We start from the raw sequence: 25,972 nt of genomic DNA, 5'->3' as shown, positions 1-25,972 counted from the left end.
GGTATTACAGTATTAGAGCCCATCATAAGCGAATATGCTCTGGTTTCTCTAGATGATAACTTAAAAATCGAAAGACAATCCCGTCCTAACAAGGTAAGGTAAATTTTCTATGTAGATACTCTAAATTTAGTTTATTCTATGAAAGTGTAACAGTTTCATAAAGAGTCATGATTATGTGTGCAAACTTACTCCTCCTAGACAATGTTTTGAAGCATATTTTTGAGTATGAAATTTAACCAACAAAAGAATTGCAGGGAAAGCAGGAATACGGGGATAGGACATTAAATATACTCAAAGGTTATCCTTAAAAAAGAAATTCCAGATTTTTTTGAATATTTTCTTTTCAATTGCCACTCCAAATTTTTAAGATAGGGATTTCCTTCAAAGAAATTACAATCAAAATACGTCCAAAATCAAAATAATTTCTTTTATATTGTATTAAAAAACCAAAATATTTTGTTGAGAATAATAATTTTAAATTTTACTAAAAATCCATCCAATTAAAGAAGTAAAAAATTGTGTTTTACCATTAAGATCTCACTAACCACTGAACCAAATAAACTGTCCGTTTTGGAGAATCTCCTCTGGGATGGTTACATAATAATTTATTCTAGATTTAAGTTTTAGAACATTTTTAGTTATTCTACTTCTCTGTTGCCAGGGACGGAGCCGGTGGTTTGTTGTAAAAAACAAAATTATCGTTGTGTAACAATAACACTACATATTTATTACTAAACATTAACAAAATTCACAAGTTTCAACAATAAATAGCCTTAAATGTAACCGCAAAATTTGACCAAAAAATATCTAAAGCAATTTAGAAAGCCATTTGAAATAACGTGATGTACAAGTTATGAATTATATAGAAAATCAATAAAATTTCGGAAATCTTTTTAAAAAGTATCAACCATATTGAATAATAATTATATTTGTTATTATAAAAGCAATGTTTTAACAATTTTCTTTTATCTGCTTTTTTGTGTTTGTGTGTGTTGTCTGTATGTAACCATGGATTGGTGAGCAATGTGGAAGACGAAGAAAGTCCCTCAAAAAATCAGCATGTTACGTCATAAAAACAAGGAATTATCTTTTTTATGGGTTTTCTTTCCCATTTTTGCTCTCCTCATCCCTCATTTTTATGACATCAGAATTTTTTTTTTTTGAGGGACTTTATCGTCTTCAGCAATGTGATATGAAAAAATACTAAATAACAAGACTTGTAGAGTAGTTCTGCTACTTATTAACTAATAATATAAAAATTATATACCTCAATGTTTTTCCAGCATTCTCTGAAACCCTCAAAGTTAACCTTTAAGCAATTGGATAATAGGCAATTAAATTTAAAGGGCTCAATAAAAAATCCATCTATCAAAAAGTTTGACGTTTAAGTGTCTTGGTCAAGACTTTTAACTTAAAGCATAAAACCAAAATTTTAAGTTTAGCCTTATGAAGATGTAAAATAAAATGAAAGATTATCATATTATGGAAAACCTAACTCCTAGTCTAAGAAATGTAATTTGGTCGATTGTATCTCAAAAGTTTTTCAAATGTATCTCAATTTACATTTTATCTCCTTTATCTTCTAACTTTTATGTATGAAATCTTTGTATTTTGTAAGTGTTGATTAGTACTTTTCTTACTTAGCTGCCCGTCAACTATATTTTAGTAGAACAAAGATTTTTGAAGATGCTTTGGCAAAAAGTGTTCCAATTTGCAAACCCTTTGATATAAGAGCCACAAGCAAAAACCCAATTCTAAAAATGCTTTTTGAAAGATGGTTAAGATGGGGGATCGAAATCTGTTCATTTTCACGTAGTTTGCGGATAATTTGGAATGGTTCCTTCGGCTTGCAAAACACACAAACAAGGGTTTGTTGGATAAGCAAGGGATTGGAGAAGTGCAGAGGTGTCTAAATTTGTATATGATATTCTTCTTTGATTAGGTCAGATAAAAATACTACTGTCGTTTACTTATGTCATGGACTATCCGACATTGTTTAACTGTTACGTTTTTTTATCCAATGGTTGTCCTATTGTTGCGTTTTCACTACTGGGTTCGTTTGGTACATTTAAAAAAAGGGGGTTCTTCTGCAGATTAATTACATTCTGTTGTGTTTAGCTCATTTGTAAAAATTATGTTGGCAGCTATGGTTGAATTTTTGGCAGCGGCCATGGATTGGCAAAGATATATCCGCCTGCTATGTAGTAGCAAGTAAAAGCTAGGTACAGAGAATGTGTCGAGTTGTGTCGCTTCGTGCGTGTTTTCTAAAAGTGAAGCTAAATCGGTTTGTCAGTAATTCAAAGAGGTTAAAAAGCCTGAACAATGGTGTAATACGATGGAAATAGAAAATGTGAAAACAATGGTCTTGAAACAAACAAAATTTCATTATCATTTGGCAAAAAGATTTCTTCTCAAAATTGTAATCGATATAAATTTTTATAAAAACTTAATATTTGCAAATCGAGCAAAGTGTATATAGTTAGCCCTTTGGGTAATATTTGCTCTTGAAGTTACAAGTTACAAGAACATGTGCGTCTATAAAAAAAAAAAATATCTATTTTATGCTTTGGTGATTGGGATATCATATGAACATTGAACAAATGTATTTACCACCACTGGGCACCACAGCTTGAGTCCTAGCCCTTTAGGAGAAATTTAAATCATGGAAAGAAAATGAAGTAGATGGTTTCGTCGTATTTTCACTGTAGCCTTTCTCCTATTTCATTTACCTAACCTAACCTAAAATACGACAAAACCTGCTACTTCGTTTTCTTTCCATGATCCAAATCTTTTCATAATGATTATTCCATATTTTATAATATAGTATGCACTCTCTGAGCAGAGAAAAATTCTCCACATGGGCTAGGTCTCGAGCTGTGGTGCTCTGGAGAGATGAACAAGTCAACAATTAAATTTTGTTTTGTCATTGTCATTGGTTAAGCATTAATTGGATTAACTTTTATAAGTTTTGAACCAAAAATTTAGCGTCTATAAAAAATTGTAAGCGATTGTTTTTTTTAAACACGCTTTATAACACTTCTTTCTTTTTTATATTAAATCTAAATTTGAATTAAAAATTGACATAAATAGAAATATTTTCAAGGTTTTTTTTACTGATGAACCAACCGACATCTTTTTCTTATATAGTATTTTTGCTTCAGATGATTATACAATGCAATATTAAATTTCATTTTCATATTTGATATTTAAATGCACCTTAACTAATCCATAATTATATTTGTCTGTAGCCCTTTCTTTCTTTCTTTTCAAACATTTAGCAGAATTTAGTATTTGCTGGGAGGAAGTGGACATTGGAAGATAAATTACACGTGTATTAAAAGTTTTATCACCACTTTATTCTACTCTTTCAAAAACTTTTATTGGATTTGATTGGTTGCTTCAAACTAGAAGTGTTTATACTTTTCAACTTATAATTCAGAAGGGGTCAATTTACTGGCAATAACCAATTTCTTTGAGTAGAACTGTAAAATTTATGTATATCAATCGAAATGAAGAGAAATAAAATAAAAAATTAAGAACATGTGAAGATCGACTGACAAAGTGAATTTTTGAGTTGTTGCTTCTTGATCAAGGGCAAATTCAAAATAAATTTCAGCCTACTATCGATATCATAGCTAAATAATCTTCTAATACTAAAAAAAAATATTTGAAAGAAATTTTCGCAAGTAAATCAAATTTGTTCCATAGAAATACCATAGCACACAAGGGAAAATTAAAGAGCGTCATAATGAAGCCGAGCAAAATACAGAAGATACATTGGGTAGAAGACTAGTTTTGCTTTTAAGAATATTTTAAAATTTGTACAAGGTTAACTCTCCTAGTTTTTGTTTGATATTTTTCCTGGGAGGTCGCGGGTCCAACTCCAGACAATTCTAAAGATAAAGAAGATCATTAATTCATTATTGTTTATAGCTTAAAATCTAAAAAGAAAATATTACATAAAATGTTAAAATTCCACTCAAGGCTCAATTATTGTAGATAAATGCGCGAAATACTATCTGTCCATTATAAGGACTATTGGGGCCAATCAAGATTTATTGTAGGCCTTCATATGCCGGTAAAAGATTTGCAAATATGACATGAAGTTTGTTCGGTAGCAGCTTTTAAAGTTTTTAGTTTTGAGGAAAGATTGGCGATTTCCCTCAAAACGCAGAGCACAGAATCACAGCCCCCCCCCCCCCCATTTATTTTAAAAGATTGAAAAGTAGGTGGAAGTTTTACGTGTATTTGTATATAACTTTAGGTCAGGTTAGGTCACATTGGGTACAGGATAGTCCCAAAAGGTTAAAGCACATCGGGTATGGGCCTAGCAGGCCACGGGTATTCGCAAGGAATATGCAAAATAAAAAGGAATAGCACTCATGAAATACAGTAAATCTAAACTTTTCACCCAACAGACAAACAGACTGGTCTTGATTAGTAGCTTTGCGGGCTTCACATAAATCAAACAAATATATAATGGAACCAAACTAAAAAAAAACGATCACAATGATATAGCTTTAAGAAATTAAAGAAAAAAAGGGGATGTGGGTCAAATTTTAATGGTCTCAGTACTTAAAGTGCACGGGTATGAGTGCAATTAAATAAGAGCATCGTAAAGGTCAACTAGAATTGCTGCCCAGATTTGTACAGTAATTAAATAATTTAAATATGCCTTTGTTTTTGGATCTTGCTGACCCGATATTGTTATAGGTTTAGGAATGGTTTATAAGTGAAACTATTCAGGGAAGAGTACCTTTACGATCTAAACCCTCCTAAAATTAATTTTTTACTTCTCATCTTTAAACTAAAAATAAAAGTAGAGGGTCGTCTCCCCGAAAAGCGCTTCTATGATACAAAACTTACATTTATTGGAAACTTTCTTAGCTAAAACCTAATACGACCAAAAAGATGAATTTAAAGCATAAAGTTTTATTGTCCTCTAGATTTCATTAACATAACTCTTTTTATTGTACTGTGAATTTAGTTTAAAAGATCACTGCCCTCTGTGTCGAAAAAAAGATAATTTTCCGTATCTCACAAGAATAAGATCGACTTTAGGATTTTTATTTCGAAAAATCTATCAAAACACAAATATAAATGATGTGTATAAACCTTTCCACAAATGAAATAAATTTACAAAAGGGGTAATCCATATCAACTCGAAAGAGATTGCTTGGTCCTTTGATAGTGTATATAAATCATATTTGTATGTTTAGTCCTTAGTTTCTATTCATATTCAATGTTTTTTTTTACATTTTAGGAATATTTTAATATCTGTATTATAACATATGTTATTTCTTTATTATGCATGTCAAATTTGTTTTCAATCATTGGGATTTTACAGCAGTTTATCTTCCATTGTCTTATCCCTTAGGACCCTGCTGACTGAAGTAACCCAAAAAATATAATGAAAAGGCCGGACAATGATATTGACAGAAAAAGCACATGGAAGCAACACATCTTTAAAATAAACACACTTTTTAAAACGTGGATCTTAATACTAATCATTTTATTAATTAAGATATGTATGGACAAAAGAAATTAATAGAACCCTCTTAAATCATAAATTTAATGTGATAAAATAAAACATTGAACCTTTTATCACAAATAAAACATTGAACCTTTTATCTAAAATATTTTAATACTTCTTAATGATTTTTTAAAAAGAGGTCAACAACCTAACACATCCATTTATTTTGAATTATAAATTTCTCATATGATAGCGGTAGGGGGATGTAGAGGCATATCCACACCCTTCTTAGGATTAAAATTGGTAAGATATGCTTTAAAACGTTAGGTACTTTCATATAATCTTGGTAGGTTGTTTCAAACTAGCAGTGTCAAAACTTTTCATTAATAAAGACTAAAGTTAATCAACAGAATGGATAGGTTTTGTTTATTATCATTGGGAATTACAATTTAAATTAAACTATATATATTTTGGTCTGAATGTTAAAATAGTTCATTGCATGATTTTGATCAAAAAAGGGATAAACTCTATGATCTTTAGTTTCAAATACATGGACACAAGATCAATTAGTTTTCATTACGGTTCTGCTGAACCTAATTTTATCCAGTAGAAAATGAACTTAGTAAAACTGTCTGACTCTGATTATGACGTAAAAAAAAATTAGCCAATGAGAGGCCAGCATACACTGTAATTGACCAATGGTAACATTTATAGTGGCCTCTCATTGGCTATTTTTTTACGTCATAATCAGAGTCAGACACTTTTACTAGGTTCCATATTTAAACAATAAATGTCCTTTTTAAAATGGTTAAAATTAAAATGTTTTTATTGTAAAGTTTTATCTTTATAATGATACATTTCTATACAGGGGCGTCCAAGCTTTTTATTTTGGGGGGGGTAAATTTTTTTTAAGGGGGGGTAATTTGGTTTTGGGGGGGGTAAAATGGCGCGCGAAGCGCGCCGCAAATTTTTTTTACCCCCCCCAAAATTTTTACCCCGGGGGTAAAATTTGCTTGGGGGGGGTAATTACCCCCCCTGAAATCTGTTGGCAGGGGTAAAATTTGTTTACCCCCCCCAAAATTTACCCCCGGGGTAAAATTTTTGGGGGGGGTAATTTAAATTTTATAAAAAATTTAGTATTAAAAATGCGCGCGAAGCGCGCAAAAATTTTGTTTGTTGAAGATTTTCTATTTTGGGGGGAGTATTTACCCCCCCAAAATGGTTTGGGGGGGGTATTGTTCACAAAATTTTGGGGGTGCCTACGGCACCCCCAAAATCGTTTGGGGGTGCCAAATGGCCCATTACCCCCCCCCTTGGACGCCTATGTTTCTATATAACATAATTAAACACACAAAAAATTAATGCTTACTAAATGATTTGATATGATTAGACCTGTCTTAAAGTAATGAATACTAGACATGAAATGTTAGTGTAGACTTGATGATTTTTCATTATGTTTTGTCTTAATCTAGACATGTTATAATCTTAATTTCATCCAAATTAAGTGATTTTTTTTAAAACTTGGGGCTTCGTCAGTTAATAACATTTATATACATGGGGGAGGGGGGGAAGGGATGATGCACGCCCGAGAGTTTTGAGCTCTTCGATTTTCCTTAACTGTTCTTTTTGGGCAGGGTAAGGTGATCTTTTTCATTATCCGAAAAACTACCAAGAAATTAAACTACAATAGGTTAATAACAGTCAGATAAACTGGCATCCTACCTGTTTATAATTGAGCTAATTATTAATCCTATTAAGTATCCAAGGCCTAGAAATAGTGTTTCTAATGCCTTACATACATATCTATAATACAAAGTAGAACGATGTTTGTTTGTCTGTCTGTTTGTTTGTCTGTCTGTCTGTTTGTTTGTCTGTCTGTTTGTTTGTCTGTCTGTTTGTTTGTAGCGAAGGATCTCGCTAACAGCTGAACCGATCAGGTTCAACTTTACAGGGTAGCTTCTCATAGGTCCCGGGAAGGTTTATAACTATTTTCTTAGGGGGTGGGACACCTTTAACTTCCCAAAAAAAATGAAAAATACCCCATCCCACAAAAAAAAAATTTTCTTTTTAAAACTAAAATTAAAATAGTGGGGTCGACTACCACCCCTCACAAAAAAAATCTCGCTCAAAGAAATTTATTTTTTAAATTTTCTTTAAAATCTAAAACACGAAAAATTTGTTTGATCAAACCTCTTGGGGAAAAGCCCCTAGAGGCTAGGGGCGAAGCCGCTAGTATGATATATAGAAATATGAAAGCATTAAGGAACCATAGGCTATCTTTAGACATTTTTTAGGATTTGACCGTATGTAAATGTAGGTCAATAGATTTTAAAAGCGAGAACATTATATGGTCTGAAATAGAAATTTTTGAATGAGCTATCCCATCCCTCTGTAATATGTTAGGGGTATGCAACCCCAACCCTCCCTGTTTATATACAAAAAAAAAACTTAAACAAAAGGCTAATATAAAAAAGGTCTTGGTCATTTCATAAACATAAATATACCTCCCAATACTTTAAGGGCAAAGAATATAAATATCAACATCGGCCAAACTACCTTAACTTGAATATAAACCAAGTTATTTTCAGAGCTCAATTTTAATATTTTTGACCACACAACTTAAACCCTCTTAATGACATGGCCCGAATGTATCTAGAGCTATAAAAATATAAGATATTACATATCATTAATCAGCCTTTTATGGCCAAATGATATAAAAAAGTACATAGATACCAAGTTTTATCTGGTTACCATGCTCCTAAAAGCACGTTTTACATGCGTGATCTTAATGCTCCATTTTAGCTATTCCAATGTTTTCTTTGACTTTTTAAAAGCGAAGCTTTTAAATAATTAAGGTCCGTCCGTCCGTACGTACGTCCGGAACGGATAACTTTTTCCGTTAATTTATACATGTTGACTTATGTATTTCAAATTTTTCATGATGATTCCTATAACATTTAAGTACAATTTAGATAGCGTAACATCTCTATAGTCGTTACTAGAAAGTCCGTGCGTCCATTTAAATCATGTTTTTATATTTACGATACAATTAACGTAATAATCTGTATTCTTTGCATCATGATTCCTATAACAACAAAGTATAATGTTATAAGCGAAGCACCTCTATAATCAAGTCCTAAAATGTAAGTACGTCCTTAAACACCATCCTGTATTTAAAGGGCGAATATAGGTTCGATATGATATGAGCTTATATCAAAGGTGCCATTACATACTTTTAGAATATCTATGCCAAATTTAAAAATTCAAAAAAATCCTTAAGTAGATTTTGCAATTTTCTGTTTCAATTGAACATATAATAAATGAGATTGCCGACAAAATCGGTTATTTTAGCCCTTTACAAGACTTTTTTTTTGACTATTTTGCTTAAGTTTGATTGACTATTACATTGGCACGCACCTTAAAAGATAATTTAAATGTTTATTATTTTAGATTATATACTAGTTTATTTGATTTTTTAAAAAGCATAAAAATAATTTGCGTAGAAGGGCGTCAGGAGTATTGACAGGGTAAATGATACGTCTTAAAGTTTATTTTCTGTACAGAGATCTTTGATTAATTCATGATGATATAAACAACCCTTGTGTACGCATTTTCAACACACACACACACGGCCACAAAAGAACAGGGATTTGAAATCATTCTTTCTCCAAGAAAATTTTATCGATTATTTTTTTTTACTTTTTACATTATTTGATGTTTTTTTTAACTTTTAAATAATTTACTTTATGAAGGTAGAAGGAGGGTATATTTACCCCTGATTAATTGGTTTCCACGTTATTACGACTATCATTTAACGAAAGCTTTTTAATTCAACCTTGCCACGAAACCTTGTGTGATGCTAGGGTGTTTGAGTTCTTAGGGAACCACACTAATTACAAAATATTTTCTTTGAGATTGACGGGTTTTAAGCTATAAACAGACTTATACAATTGAATATGTCAATATTTTTAAGTTATTTATAATCTATGAAATTGCACCTTTGATATAAGCTCATATCATATCGAACCTATATTCGCCCTTTAAGCAGTTTTTCAACAAATTGTGTTTTTAGACTTTTATACATTTGTATTCGGCCCATTTAGTTCTAACACTTTTCAAATGTTAATGTACGTTTGTCCTTCCGATTCCGTGCTTCGCTTTTATGAATGTTGTCATACTTGATTTTTCTTTTCCCTGGATTTTTCTAAATGAAAATATGTTAAACATTGCCTAAATGGTTTACTGCTAGTTTGTATATTTACAACCACATCAAGGATTTATTAAAGTTCTCCGACGAATAAAAGAAGCGAAGAAAATTTTTGGGACCAGAACAGTTTACAGTTCAGTGCATGTCCCTTCATCCCATGTATTTTTTTGCTCAGATTAATCATGTCAGAGAAAACTTTAGTAAACATTTATATTATATTTTACCGTGTCATTTTGTAATTAATCAAAAAAATTAAACTTTGTATTAAAGCTTTTAATTTTATTTACAACAAAAGAGTTACGTATACATCCTTCTTAAAACAAAAATGATGATATTAAATAGCAGCAAAGACTTCGGAAACAACCAAACCATTTTGCTATATGTGTTTCTGTTATCTTTTCTATAATCAGGGTCGGTTCGTCCGTCCGTCCGAAACGGAGAGCTTTTATCGTTTTTTTTCTCGTTAATTTAGGCATGTTAGAATGGTCCTATCGATTTCAAACTTTGCATGGTGATTCCTATAGTAGTTAGGTACGATTTAGAAAGCGTAGCAACTCTATACTTATTACCAGAATGTCCGTACGTCAATTTTGAACATGTTGATTTTTTTACTTTTTTAACAACAAATTTTTATGTGATCTAATTATCTGATTGATCTGATTTTTGGTATACTGATACCTGGGACAACAAAGTACAATATTATAAGCGAAGCAACTCTATAAACAAGTGATAAAAATGTAAGTATGTCCATAAACATTATTCTGTATCAAGCAGTTTTTCAACAAATTTACTTACAATTTTGTCTTGACTCTTTTACATTTATATTCTGATTATTCCGTTCTGACACTATACAAGTGTTAATGTCCGTTTGTCCTACTATTTCAGTGCTTCGCTTTTATGGATGTTGTCATCCTTGTTTTAATTTTTATTTATACATACTAGCGAATACGCTCATAGCATGTAGAATCATTGTATTGGAAGGAGTAAGGAAAATAGCCTAAAACCATACAGGGATCTATAAGAAGCTTCCATAAAATGAAGAACTAAATCGGTTCGGTAGTTGTCAAAATCTTAAGCAACAGACAAAAAATATTACCTCTTTTAATAACAGGATATATATGGGTTTTTGCAAAGGAAGTTGTCAGGTTTGTTAAACCATACATTTTATTGTAGACTGATAGACGGACATTGCAGGTTAGAGAGTACCTTCATTATCAAAGAGTGTTTAAAATCAATAAAAAGATTTTTTTGTCTGTAAGAAAGGATCTCGCCAATCACTAAATCGATATTGTTCTCCTTTATAGAGAAGCTTCTTACAGGTCTAGGAAAGGTTTCTGACTATTTTGGGAGAGAATGTCTCAAACTCCCAATAAAAATCTTTTTCTTTTTAAAACTTCCCTCTCCCACCGTTAGTGCCTGGCCTTGTGGCTCCTATTTTTACATATACTGGTATATTCTTTGAGAGATGCAAAATAAAATTTCTTAAATAGAACAAGGAAGATTATATTCAATAATAGCGAAGTTGTTTTAAAAATGAAAGGAGAGGGGAAGTCTATAGGGAAAAGAGAATTATGTTCACTCATAATAAAAATCGATACAGACTATCATTAAAAAAAAAACAGGAATACTTAAAGACAGATAGATAGACACAATATTGGTTAGAAAAAGCAAGATCCAACAGCTACAGGTTTAGTCGTTCTCAAAAAAGGGAATGCAAGCTAGAGGCTACAGTTATTTCTAAGATATTTAAAACTGACTCGAGGCGTGCAAATGTAGGCTTTCGATCCTTACAAAGTCCATTAAATAAGCTATATTTACAATTTTACTGCTTTTTGATACTTAAATTTGACTGATATAATTTTTGGTAAGGATCATCAATGCAGAAACAGCTCTTTTAATCCTTTGTTAAACATTGAAAACGTACTTTTCCTAATTTATTCCAAGTAAGATGTTTACATCAATAAATCCTGATGTATGAGAGTGCATTTTTAAATTCATGTTTTGCATTGTTCTACTAATCGATAATTCAAAACACAGCTAAAAAGCATTTATAAAGCAGTCAACATTTAACAGAAAACATCTCAGAAAAAAAATATTAGAAGAAAATTATAACAAAAAAAGATGAATTTCATGTTGCGTGCACATGATTTTGTCAGGGGAAAGCGCACTGAAAAGCATAAAGAAACCATAGAAAAGTATTTTAATAAGTAGATTACTAATAGATAACATCTTCAGAACCTTTTACCAATTGCTCGACATTATAAATGGTATTCTTTGTTTACCTTTCCTTACATCATTTTATTTTTCAGTTTTTTAAGATTCATTTCATTTGCATTTTCTTTGAAAGTCTTTTTCTTATATTAACCCCTACTAAACTATTCCTTGACTATAATGCTCCAGCGTTTTTTTTTCCATATTACCCATATTTGACTCTAAGCTATAACGTATTTCTATATAAAATTTTCTATGGTCTTAAAGTAATCAATCATTTTGTTAACAACAATTATAAAAATCATCCTTACAGTTCTTTTAATACATCTATCGCCCACTGCTTTTTTATGCCAATTATAGTAGTTTGTGAGGTTAATATAGATTTTAAAAAATTCTAAGATAAGTCTATTTAAATGGGAAATGTCTAATGCTTGTTTATTTGTAGTTGTACAACACACATATATATATATCAGACTAAATCAAGGCATAAAACTGCAACCTTAACTAAAATTTCTCAACATTTGACGACAGTTTATCTTTGTCAAAATATACTAATAATATACCTATAAAAATGTCGTAATACTGGCCTGCCATTGGAAATTTAGAATGTGTATTACCCTATCATTGGTCATTTGTATTGTATGACGTCATTTTTATAGATACTTTTTACGGCTTTACATATAACAGGTTTATTAAAGGTTAATTAGTGTTTCTGTCAACACATTTAGTTCTTTTAAACCCTTTTATATCTACAAGCGGATATGCCCCTAGCATCTAAGGGCTATGTATTCCAAGAATACATAAGAAGGGGGTAAAAAAATAGCCTAAAACCATCCCAAGGTTTGAATGTAAAAGTTAAATAGCCTAAAACCACCCAGGGATCTATGTGAAGCTTCCCAAAAATGTTAAACTCAATCGGTTCAGTGGTTATTGAAATGTTAATCTTCAGACATAAAGGATAACAATAGCATCATAATTTTTGGTACTATCAATAGCATCATGATTTTTTAGCTTTTGAAATGTTTGTCGATAAACAGGAATCCTATAACATGGGACAAACGATTATAGAAAAATTTCAAATAAGGTTTGACTTTGGGGTCATTGCTTGAAAGGCACTATAAGGTAAAGCACAAAAACTTTACCTGAAGAGAATCAGCAAGACTGCCAATCTGAGGTCCTGAATGGGGTGGTACCTAAACAACACAAATACTTTCTATAAAGTTCATACAATAGCTGAGCTGGATCTTTAAATTTGTAGCCGTTGCCATAGCCGTAGCCGTAGCCGTTGCCGTTGCCGTAGTCTCTAGATTGGGATGGATATGTCAGGAAAATAGCCTAAAACCACCCAAAGACATATATATATATGTATATATTTATATAAACCTACCCTAAAAAGAATTACCCACTCGGAGCAGCCATTTCCGAGATCTTTTTATTACAATTTCTATTACAGGATATTAAATCTTACATGTATATCATATGAAATTTACCGGTTTATAAATTCTTGGAGGAGGTAGGCCTGATGTTTTTATTCCCTCCAGATTAGTTTCTCCAACTACTTCCCTAAACAAACATTTGATGGTCAAATAATCTAAAGTTCCTATTCATTTTATTGGACCAACACAGTGAAATAACAATCCTATCCGACTATATTATTGGACTATAAATAGATGAATATCTCGGAATATAGCTAGCTTTGGGGAAATTTTACCGTCCAAAAATGATCAGTTTAAAAGTGTTAAAATAAGTTTAGTTTACAGAAGACAAATACTTTCCAAACAATCAAAAATCGACTATTTTAAACACCTATACTATCTTAAATATTTTTTTGTTTTCGATAACTCGTTCAGATTTTTTATCATAGAGATTTGTTATTATTTAAAAATGACATTTTCTAAAAGATTAGCAGCCACACCTATGCTAAATATAAAAAAAAACTAATATGACAAACCGACAGAGCAGCAAAAGGTACTAAGCAAGCGGTTTTAAATTTGACAGTTTATTCGACTGAGAAAGACTAAACTACATAACTTTTGTGTCACTTTTGAGGAAGACGATTACTGTGAAGTCATATACATTTCGGAAGAGAAAAAGGGAAGGGGGAAGAAAATCTCTACAAAAGAGATGGGATTAAAGGTAATCGTCTTCCTCAAAAGTGACACAAAAGTTATGAAGTTTAGTCTTTCTCATTCGACTGCCGAGTCGTGATTTTAAAAGGTTATAAAATTTAGACCATTTTTTGTCCTAGAAAAAATGTTGAATCCTGTTGAAAAGCATTGCAGCAAATATATTTACCTATAAAACTGTTTTGTAAACTCGTCCATATCATAGATGAAGAATGTTTTGTTCAGAATATTGATAGTCACTCCAATATTAAAATCACGAGGGGAGTAGAAATCCTGATTTTGTGTTTTTTTCATAGTAGTTAAAAATGGATGTAGAAAATACGTGGATATTATGACAGGAGAAAAATTTTCGCCAATTTAGATTGCTAATATGGAACTCATTTTTTGGCCAGTTTGTTCATCGAAGGGTCGGGATGAGGTGAAGGAGGTGGAAGGGGGTAAGCGCTATTTTAGCCCGCTCCGTGTTTCACCTTGTTATAGAAAATCAAATTTGGTGTAAGATCTAATAATAATGTATATATTATTAAGATCATAATTACTACAAGCTTTTTTTTAAGCTTAAAGTAATTGTGAAAGACAAGAAACGTGTAGTAATTATTGTTAATATCTATTTGTTTGGAATTTAAACTAAACTTGATCCAAAAAAGATATAGATTGAAGTAGAAAGATTTTACTCTTTAAAGTAAAGTTTCTCTGAAAATGGTCGTAAGATTCTTTTTTTTCAGGGAATTGTAGTTTAATTTTTATTATATTTGGAGAGAAAAAATATTCCCACCACCTCTTTATGTCCCTAGAGGTTAGAGGGTAAAGATTTTTATATACAATTAAAATTTATATTTTTATGATAAAAATGCCTGATTCGTCTGCATACTGGGAAAATGATCAACCTGTCCACTCCGACTCTGAAATAAAAATAACGATAATCTAAAGACATACTCTATAAATCAGCCAATAGGAGAACAGTTGAGGTACATTCTAGTCGTGTCATTGGTTGAAAATGTATACAGATTTTATTAGAAAGACATGATTTTTCACTTCGCTCGCATAATAAGTTAGTTATAAATAGTTGAATTTTTTAGGATGAACTTAGCTCTCTAGAAATTATATCCTCTAAAATTTTCATCGCTTGTAGAACTTAAATGCAAAAAATAACCAAAGGTATTTATCTACTATGGAATCCCATTTTAAGTTTGACGAGTTTTAGGGTCAGATGGACCATCTAGATATATAAGCAGAGATAATAATCAAAGGCGTTCGGTAGGGGGGTGTAAGTGGGTGTCACCATCCCCCTAAAATAAGACTTTAGTTGGGACTGCCTTTATTTTTTTTCACAGCAACTGACTGAGGAACCCCCTCCCCCCCTTCCTCATAAAGTGCCCTATTGACCTGTTACATTGCTCTAGTTTTCCATTGGTATAAACTAAAACAGCTATCTACAGCATATGCCATTGAAAATGATATTGAAATGAGGCCAGTTAACATTTGTACTTTCATTCATATTCTTCAGATGCTTGTATAACAGGATTTTAAGAATCTATAAATAGCGGAGCTACTCCTTAACTCTACAAGAACTTGTAAGTCCCGTTGTGGTATATTTGTAATTTACGTTAAAACAAATTATTACTCTATTTTATCAGGAATAAGGTATAACCAACAAGCGAAATAAATCTAAAATAATATTTGGGGGGCAAATGGAGAGGTCGTCAATTTTACGATGTGTTGCCCCCCAACGACAGCTGAAAAACACGTATAGGTTTCGTGATTTTTTCCCGAATTAATTTCGTTATTGGTATAAGCTGCTATTTTATACTAGCGGTTGCGGCACGAAATTTTAATGGCTTTGCATTCTAGGAGAAGGGAAAATATAAAATAGCCTAAAACCGCAGTTTTAAATCTAAAAACAAAATGGCCTACAACCACCCCTAAGAACAATGTGATTCTTCCCTCAATCAGTTGAGTAGTTTTTAAAATCTTAAACAACAAACAAAACTAAAAACGTACTACTTTATGTAATAAAAATCAAACCAAAATTAATATGATTGTAACTAACATTATTTAATTGGAAACGTTCATCCTTGTTAACGTAAATGTTATATATTATCTGCACTGCATTAAAGAAGGAAGAATTAGTAAAAAAAAATATAGGTTTCTGTAATTTTAACCTTCTTAAAGCCTTTTTAGTAGCGAAGCTACTCTATAATTCGAAATGTCCGTCCGTGTGAGACAGAATAGGGGAAACGTGATTTTCTCGGCTCCTATTAAAGATAGACAGCTGAATTTTTTGACAACATTCCCATTATTAAGGAGCACAATTAACTATAAAACATCAGGGGCGGTCGGACCGCTTTTTAGCAGGTTTTAGGCTATTTTTGTATTTTTCTCCATATCTTCAGTGTTTATGGTCCGATTTTCAAAATTTTTTTCAGTTATAGATATAAGAATTAAATTTCCTGTCGTTTACAGAAAAAAACCATGACGGCCACACTGCCATTTTGCAGGTTTTAGGCTATTTTTGTATTTTTCACATTTTCACCATATCTTCAGTGTTTATGGTCTAATTTTCAAAAAAATTTCAGTTATAGATATAATAATTAAATTTCCTGTCGTTTAAAGAAAACAACCATGACGGCCAGACTACCTTTTTGCAGGTTTTAGGCATTTTTGTATTTTTCACATTATTCTCCATATCTTTAGTGTTTATGGTCCGATTTTCAAATTTTTTTCAGTTAAAGATATCAAAATTAAATTTCCCGTCGTTTAAAGAAAACAACCATCGCTACTTATGGATGTTGTCATCCTTGTTTTAGTATACAATACTTAAACATTATACATATAGTAGTACACATGCAAGCATGCATTTAGGAACGATGTGCCGTTAATGAGAAAAAATCAAGGTATTATCATATCAAGTATTTAGTTATTTTGAACTAGCGGCTTCGCCCCCAAGGGGTACTTAAAGTAGGATGAGGAAAAGTCTACCCTCTTCATCTTTTAATGGGAGAGTGAAGAATTAAGTTAAAAACCTTTCCTGGACCTAGAAGAAGCTTAACTGAAAGGGAGAACCATACCGGTTCAGCGGTTAGCTAGAAACTTAACTACAGACAAAAAAAAACTTCCTACTTTATATAATAGGATGTCATTAAAACATCGTTATGTCGATAAAGTGTCAACCAAGACTACATTTGTTTTGACAGCCCAAAAAAATCTCAGCTTAGGACAGAAATAACAAGGACAATAATGCTATCAATAGTGCAGCAAAAACAATTGTTTTGAAACAATATACATATGTAGCCAACACTAATATTCTTAAAATCCATCAAGAAACAAACAAAGTCTACAAATGGTTCAGTAAAAGAATATAAGGACAGACAGCCCTTTTCAAAAAGAAGCTGCTCTGATAATCCGTATCAAAACTGGTTGAATTTTTTTTTAAATCATTAGTTTTAAAATGTTTACATTAGATTGGTCCTGGATGACATAATATCGACAAATCAATGAGATTATAACTACAAGCTTATGTTGACAAAATAACGACAAAAATTCTGGAAAACTTGCCTTGGTTAGTTTCTGGCGAGATAGAAACTTCTTTCTTTTACTTCTTGGCTCTTCAGGATTTGCCTAGGATAAGTAAGAACAAATATATAAATCTTAATTGTTAATTTATTGATTTTTTCAGTAATTTTTAAATCTAAATCGTATTGTTCTTAGTACAGTCTGCCAACTAAACATCTATTTAATATGCCTAGGAATTGTATGAAATGGTACACCGACAAACGTCCTAATGCGACAAACCTCCTAAACGACAAACGTCCTAATGCGACATCTCTTAAGTAAAACCTCCTAATTTTTTTAGAAATGAAATCTTCCAAATTCGATTTTAAATTATATTTTTTAAATTAATTAAAAATTAAACAAAATTAAGGTTTATTTTTGTAATGCACGGTTGTATCGGGTTCGAAACTATTCCGTTAGATAGCCAACACAGACTTTGGGAAAACTTTTAAAATTTAGCCTATGGTTAAAAGTATTAGAAACAAGGATGACAACATCCATAATAGCGAAGCACTGAAACGGTAGGACAAACGGACATTAACACTTGTATAGTATCTGAACTGAAAAATCGGAACATAAATGTATAAATGTCGAATCAAAATTTTATGTAAATTTGTTGAAAAACTGCTTAAAAACAGGATAATGTTTATGGACATACTTACATTTTTGGACTTGATTATAGAGTTGCTTCACTTATAATATTGTTCTTTGTTGTCCCAGGAATCAATATACCAAAAATCTGATCAAACGGATAATTAAAACACTTGAAAATTTGTTGTTAAAAAAGTAGAAAAATCAACATGTTTAAAATGGACGTACTGACATTCTGGTACTGATTATAGAGTTGCTACGCTTTCTAAATCGTACCCAACTACTACAGGAATCATCATGCAAAGTTTGAAATCGATAGGACAATTCTAACATGCCTAAATTAACGAATAAAAGCTATCTATCTCAGACGGACGGACGGACGTACGGACGGACGGACCGACCCTAATTATAGAAAAGCTTCGCTTTTAAAAATGCATTTAAAAAATATTTCCCTGTTTTAGCGCCATTTTGACTTTTATATTTTTAAATATTTTTACAATTAGAGGATTTTGTCCTTAGATTTGAAAGATTTTTTTATTTCATAATTTTTGAAAATTTTTAGGACGTTTTACTAAAGAGATGTCGCATTAGGACGTTTGTCCCTTTAGGAGGTTTGTCGCATTAGGATGTTTGTCGCATTATGAGGTTTAGGACGTTTGTCGCAGTAGGAGGTTTGTCGGTGTACCTATGAAATTGAGGTCACTTAAAGATGTTACGTAATTATAGAGATGCTACGCCTATAATATGAAACCCAGATCGCCCAAGAATTTCCCCATCTTTAAAAAACCAAGTCATTTGGACAATTATTTCAAATATATATTTAGCATTTCAAAAACGAACCTAGTAATAGTGTCTAACTTTTTATCTTTGTGACGTAACAAAAATCGAAGGATGAGAGGGGAGGTGGGAAAGGAAACCCCTAAAAAAGAGATGGATTTTTGTTACGTCACAAAGATAAAAAGTTAGACACTATTACTAGGTTCATTAAAAACAGTAAAATGGACATCTCAAATGGACTGTCGGACTTTCTGGTAATGAACATAGTGTTGCTACGCATTTAAAATCTTGCCGAATTTTTATAAAAGTAATTGTGCATGTTTTGGATAGGATGATTCTAACATGTCTATATTAATGTTCAGAACTATCTTCAACATAAAGAATCTACTATTTCTCAAGAAATTATAAGCTTGCGACTTGGGCCTATTTTAGAATACAAATATCCGTATCTAATGAGTATGAAACAATTTAACCAAACCAAAAGCTTTGAACATATAAACACTGACATTGAATAATTTTAAACATGTAGTGTTTGTGTGTACGTGTGTGTTAATGTTAACCAACCTCCTTTAATTCGTTTTCTATGCCTACTCCCTAATGTTTTTTTTTATTTCAGGGACACCTAATCTAACGTTTAAATTCAAATACAATCTGCTACTGTACAGTATAAAATATGTATCTCCTAATACCATAATTATGTAAAAAATCTTCACTAAGTTCAAAAAAACATACCCTTTGACTTAACCTAAGTTTGCTATGAAACAAAGAATAACCATAAGAAAGGCCATTGACCCCAAAGGCATAAATCAACGTTGATTTTAGCTTTCTTTACATTAACATTTTTGATATCCCGACTACACTTTAGCTTTGATATAATGTTTAGGACATAGTTTTGCCCTAGCATTAAGAAAAACAAGGATGACAACATCTATAAAAGCGAAGCACTGAAACGGTAGAACAAACGGACAAACAAAAAATTTGTTGAAAAACTGCTTGATAAAGGATAATTTTTATGGACATACTTACATTTTTAGGACTTGATTATAGAGTTGCTTCGCTTATAATATTGTTCTTTGTTGTCCCAGGAATCAATATACCAAAAATCAGTTCAAACGGATAATTAGATCACATAAAAATTTGTTGTTAAAAAAGTAAAAAATCAACATGTTTAAAATGGACGTACGGACATTCTGGTAATGCTTATAGCGTTGCTACGCTTTCTAAATCGTACCTAACTACTACAGGAATCATGCAAAGTTTGAAATCGATAGGACAATTCTAACATGCATAAATTAACGAATAAAAGCTATCTATCTCGGACGGACGGACGAACGTACGGACGGACCGACCCTAATTATAGAAAAGCTTCGCTTTTAATAAGATACAAGGATCAAGGGGATTTCTAGTGGAGGGGGTTGACCAACTCAAAATATAATTGCTTGCTGATTTATATTGCATGCATAATTGGGAAATGTTTAATGAAGTCACATGATCAGAAAGTTGAAAAATGAGCCAGCTTAAACTTTACATTATGATTCCTGAAACATTAAAAACGTAGGAACTCTACAAACATCATTAAATAGTCAGTATACCCACTTTAAAAATCTTTAATAATCTTCTGTTTCTTTATTATGAACAGTGCAGTCATTTTTCAGTGTCCTCTAATTTATCGAGCTCCTATTTTATGAATTATGAACATCCTTATTTTTTCCCATAGATTTAAGAAAAAATACTTACCTCTCTTACTTCTAGAGTATCATCTGCAAGAAAATAGCAGATCTCAAACCTATATTACAAAGAAAATTAAAGATTAATACATGTGTATTGCTAATAGATGTATTACCCTGTATGATCAATTAGAAACACTGTATATTTCGACCAATTAACTTCTCCTTTATCCAGAAAAATTCAATTGCAGTCAAAGCAAACAATTGGATAGAACGAGAAAAATTTCAAAATACTCTTCTAAACCTCTAAAATACGAAGTAAAATTAGGTATTAAAATAAAATAAATCAGCAAAATTTTGTTTGTTTACAAAAAAAAAAACTAATTTTACGTGCATTAAAATAAAATAAATCAGCTAAATTTTGTTTGTTTACAAACATTAAAATAACTAATTTTACGTGCATGTGAAGCAAAATAGTATGTTATGGTATTCCAATAAAATTGCTAATTTAAGATCCATAAATATATCAGAATGATCTATAGTTTAATATATTATTAAATGACTAAATTATTTATTTATACAGATATATAAATATAATATATTTAGTATTAAATCTACAGATATGTGTAGTATATCTAGATCACATTATAGAGATAAGTATAACTAAGTTGTTTTATATGATTCCTAAATGATGATACACCTGCAGTGTTATTATGTAAAAGCACTTTGGATATTTACAAGGATCTAAAGGGATAAGGCAATGACCGATAAATTGTTGTACAAACCCAATGATGATAAATAAAAACACCCCTTCTGTAGATTACAATTGGTGGTTAAAGCGTTTGGATACTCAATAAACCAACAAATTAAAATTTAATGAAAGTCCCAAAAATTGTTAAGCCAACGAAAACGAAAACATTATCATAAAACTTTGGGGACCAGTGTAATAAACAGCCCAATGTCACCTCGATCCCTGGGATATTTATATTTTTTTTATTTTCAAAGAATTCAATAATATTTTGATTCTAAATTACTGCTTAATAAGAAATTCTATTAATAGATCACGTTATCACAGGCGATGCTTATGTACAATTCATTTGAAATGGTTGTTTATTTGGTTGGATGGCAAAGGTTATAGAATATACATGGATAATTGACAGGTGGTAAATTGTCATCAATTTAGGTTGCTAACATGGACTTCATTTATTGGTCACTTCGTTCATCGAGTAGTAGGGTAGGGGATGGGGGTAAAGGGGATTGATGGGGGGATCATTATTTTAGCCAGCTACAAAGTTTCACTTTATTAGAGTACATGGTGTAAGTACCAAGTAATAAGACGGCCTTTGTCTTGAAGTCATGGTAAAACCATAAAATTAAAGTAATTTGTCAATACTTTATCATATTGTCTAATATATTTAAATGAATTATTTTAAAAGCTTCGCTTCTTTGGAAAGTAAAAGCCTATGTTTATGACACAAAAATGTGAAACACGTGATATTTTTATAGGAAAAAGTCTTTTTGATGTAGGTAAAATAACATTTGTTGTGCATTCCTTCAAATTGTCTATCAAGCACCTAATAACTCTTCCCCTTTATTTTTAATTAAATTGAAAATAAGTAGGGGGTATTTATTTTTCTTTGTCCTTCCCCTGCAGTGCCTATTCTCGTGCGGTGATCTTAACCTGCTAATCTACCCAGTACCCAATATAACCTAACATAAGTAATTAACAAACAAACGTAAGACTATCCAGCCCCTTATTTTTGATATATTTGAAAATAAGGACCATGCACATTATTGCACAACGCACACAAGGTGATTCAAGTCATAAAGACCGGCACAATTATAAAGTGGCTTAGATAGGTTTTGCATAAAAATAATGTTTACCTTGCGTTGCCACTCTTACCAAGAGGGTACTCACTCATTTGAGATTCACAGTAAAATCTAGATAAAAAGATTATAATTTACTGGGCTCTGCAGACGCGCATAAGCCACCCATAAGTAGCAAGAAAAAATACCTGGATTCTAAATAGGGATCTTTAGGGATACGATAATTGAAGAGAAATTGATACACATTCCCAATTATGATAATGATGAAAAGTTAGGACACATCTAGTTTGAAACAACCAATCTTTCCAGTTGGTAAAATTGGTAAAATACGGCTTTAAATAGGCGGCCGAACCCTGCTTATTTTACCCTATGTCAGGGTATAATTCAAACTAATTTTAACAATAATTAATCCAGAAAATAATAATCCTTAAGTTTTTATTTTTGTGTCTATTTATGGTATTTAAACTACACTTAGATCGAATATAATGTCCAGAAATTAACCATTACCATAATTAAATTACAAAGACTAGACAAGAAACAAAAAGCTGAAATTTTAAACTATTTCTCTAATTTCTTCTTTTTTTAAATTTCTACCTATCTTTTATATTCATGAGGACTTTTTATACACCGGTTATGAAACGTATTTTAGAAGAGAATTTTGATTTATTTCCTAGATATAATCAAAAAAGTTCTCCATATTAAAGAGTCTAAAAAAGATGTACAGTTGAAAAGGTAACAAACATGGACGTCCAGGGGGGGAGAGGTGATTAACCCACCTGCTCCACCTCCAATAAATTTTATATTCCCCCCCCCCCCCCCACCCAAAAAAAAGCTTGGAAGTCCTTTATCATGATATAAAGATTACCCCCCCCCCCTCCCCCCTTCGAATTAAAAAACCTTGGAAGTCCTTCTTGCCTATGATATAAAGATTACTATCCCCCCCAAAAAACAAAAATATATTTGTTTACCCTTCTCCCCTCCCAACCAAGAAAAAGCTTGGTGGTCGGTCGTCCTAGAAGTTAACAAATTGTTTCCCAGATATTTTTGCAAACAAAATTCAACAAGAAATGTACAGTACAAAGTACTAACAACTAGTGTATCTAATAATATGTGGAAGAAAAAAATCTCATCATTTACCACGTAAAGCCATTAAAAATTGTTACATAAGAAAAGGATGATTTTTAATAACATTTTATTAACAAAAATGAGAAAATGTTCTTTCATTTTTTATTGTTGTTTAGTTCTTAAATCTTTATATGATGTTCCTTTCAAATGAACTAGCATAGCATATTTGCAAAAATCCCCTAAATTCATTACAAGATAAAAATCTAACAATTATTTAGGCTATAACCATTCTGGGACTTGGGTTAATTTTACTAGTTATCGAAATCTTAATCTACACATAAACAAAACCTTACTACTTTAAATAACAGGATATGATCAACAATAATAATAATGAAATGTATGGAGCGTGTTGTCTCTCATAAAATTACCTCAAAACTTTGTTGTCATGCTGAAGAAATTGATGAAGTTTGTCCCAACCATCCTTGGTTTTGTGTGTACGGATTATGGGAGTATGCGCACCCAACTCATCCTAAATACAGGGATTTCAAGGGTTAAGACAATGGCCGATAAATTGATGTACATCCCCAATGATGATACACAGATTTACCTCTTCTGTAGCTTATAATTAGTGGTTGAAACGTTTAGACACTTAAAGAGCCAACCAATCAAAATTAATTGAAGTCTCCAACGAATTTAAAACGTTATAATAAAAGTTCGAAGATTATTGTGATAAACAGTGTGATGTCCCCTCTCTCCCTGTCCTACATTACGTAAATCTGTACTATAATAATTGTATTGGAGGGGAAAAAATCAACAAAAATGTTTCACTTAATTAAAATGAAAATATGATACTACATTTAAAGTGTGTTACTTTTTTATATGTTTCATCAATATTTGGCCACAACTCAGTCAAAAATGCTTACAAAATAGACTTTTTTCGACCTAAGATGCTCAAATAGTTCCTTTACAAGCCCCATCAATCAGTTTTGAGATATCTCCATATTTCAAGGAAAATTTACAAAAAAGGCAAATTTGGGTGTTACTTTTTTATATGCTCAGATACCATAATACTTATTTTCACTTTTCTCTCATTTTTAAAGTTTGATTCTGTTAAAGTAAATATTTTTGAAGGGATTTATGCATTGATTTTACAGAAACATAATATTTGGTGGAAATAAATGATCTTCAAAAGAATTTTTTTTGGAAAATAAGAAATTCAACCCCCATTGCCCTAGAGGACAGCTGTTGACCTCTAGTGTTCATGGTTTTGTCAAGTACATGTTAAAGAATAAAAATAGCCAAAAAGGTACATAAAAAAGTATCTTAATGTGTTAGAAAATTGAATTGTTTTACTTCAAATTTGGGGATGCTGACCTTAAAGATGCTCTTACTGGTGGTGATGGTGACCCGGAAGGCATTGAAGTACATGAGCATTATGGCAACACAACTATTGATCTATGTTCTGATTTTTAAATTTCTAGCAGCCTCCAATATAAAAATATAACAAGAACTTTTCAAAATCACAGTATTTACCTTATGAATTTGAGAATAAAAAAATCATTTAGGGATTTCTCTTGTTTGGAGGCTGCTAGGAATATAAAAATCAAAACATAGATCAATAGTTGTGTTGCCATAATGCTCATGTACTTCAATGCCTTCCTGGTCACCATCACCACCAGTAAGAGCATCTTTAAGGTCAGCATCCCCAAATTTGAAGTTAAACAATTTAATTTTCTAACACATTAAGATACTTTTTTATGTACTTTTTAGGCTAATTTTTTTCTTTAACATGTATTTGACAAAACCATGAACACTAGAGGTCAGCAGCTGTCCTCTAGGGCGATGGAGGATAAATTTCTTATTTACCAAAAAGAATACTTTTGGATACAATTTATTTCCACCCAATATTATGTTTCTGTATAAACCAATGCATGAATCCCTTCAAGAATATTTACTTTAACAGAAGCAAACTTTAAAAATGAGAGAAAAGTATAAATAAGTATTTTTTTATTGATTTTATGGTATCTGAGCATATAAAAAGGTAACACCCAAATTTGCCTTTTTTGTCAATTTTCATTGAAATATGGAGATATCTCAAAACTGATTGATGGGGCTTGTAAAGGAAGTATTTGAGTACTTTAGGTCGAAAAAGCTATGTTTTGTAAGCATTTTTGACTAAGTTGTGGCAAAATAATGATGAAACATATAAAAAAGTAACACACTTTAATAACAAAGCAAAAGTTTACATTTCTAGAATATTTCTCATAAAAATATTTTCATGACATTTGTTATTTAGATATTTCATAAAAACAAGGACAATTATATCAAGACAAGTAGCCAAATTCTGGCTGCCAATATTATTGAATTGTCAAGTATACCTAACCTGTAAATATTGAATATAAATTAGAGTAAGACCTATCTACTTCAAATGCTGAGAAGAAAAAAAATTTATAACTTACTCTAAACTCTAGTTTCA

The 25,972-nt window shown here is 31.3% G+C and overlaps 1 protein-coding gene across 1 annotated transcript in view; it reads right to left on the bottom strand.

The window, feature by feature from the left end:
• The window catches only part of LOC145327780 (EF-hand domain-containing protein 1-like), a 49,273-nt gene that overhangs the window by 15,568 nt on the left and 7,733 nt on the right, over positions 1-25,972 (bottom strand). The window contains exons 10-19 of the mRNA XM_080171340.1: positions 23,925-24,025; positions 22,489-22,545; positions 20,675-20,723; positions 17,573-17,635; positions 14,872-14,919; positions 14,187-14,290; positions 13,382-13,454; positions 13,034-13,084; positions 3,841-3,893; positions 1,268-1,291 (exon numbers count right to left, since the gene is read on the bottom strand). Coding sequence (XP_080027466.1) covers positions 1,268-1,291; positions 3,841-3,893; positions 13,034-13,084; positions 13,382-13,454; positions 14,187-14,290; positions 14,872-14,919; positions 17,573-17,635; positions 20,675-20,723; positions 22,489-22,545; positions 23,925-24,025 — 623 coding nt within the window. The remainder of the gene's footprint in view (positions 1-1,267; positions 1,292-3,840; positions 3,894-13,033; positions 13,085-13,381; positions 13,455-14,186; positions 14,291-14,871; positions 14,920-17,572; positions 17,636-20,674; positions 20,724-22,488; positions 22,546-23,924; positions 24,026-25,972) is intronic.

Source organism: Acartia tonsa, chromosome 1, assembly GCF_053477335.1.
Source record: "Acartia tonsa isolate MP-2025a chromosome 1, ASM5347733v1, whole genome shotgun sequence".
Taxonomy (NCBI): domain Eukaryota; kingdom Metazoa; phylum Arthropoda; class Copepoda; order Calanoida; family Acartiidae; genus Acartia; species Acartia tonsa.
This window is presented reverse-complemented; position numbering and strand designations above follow the sequence as displayed.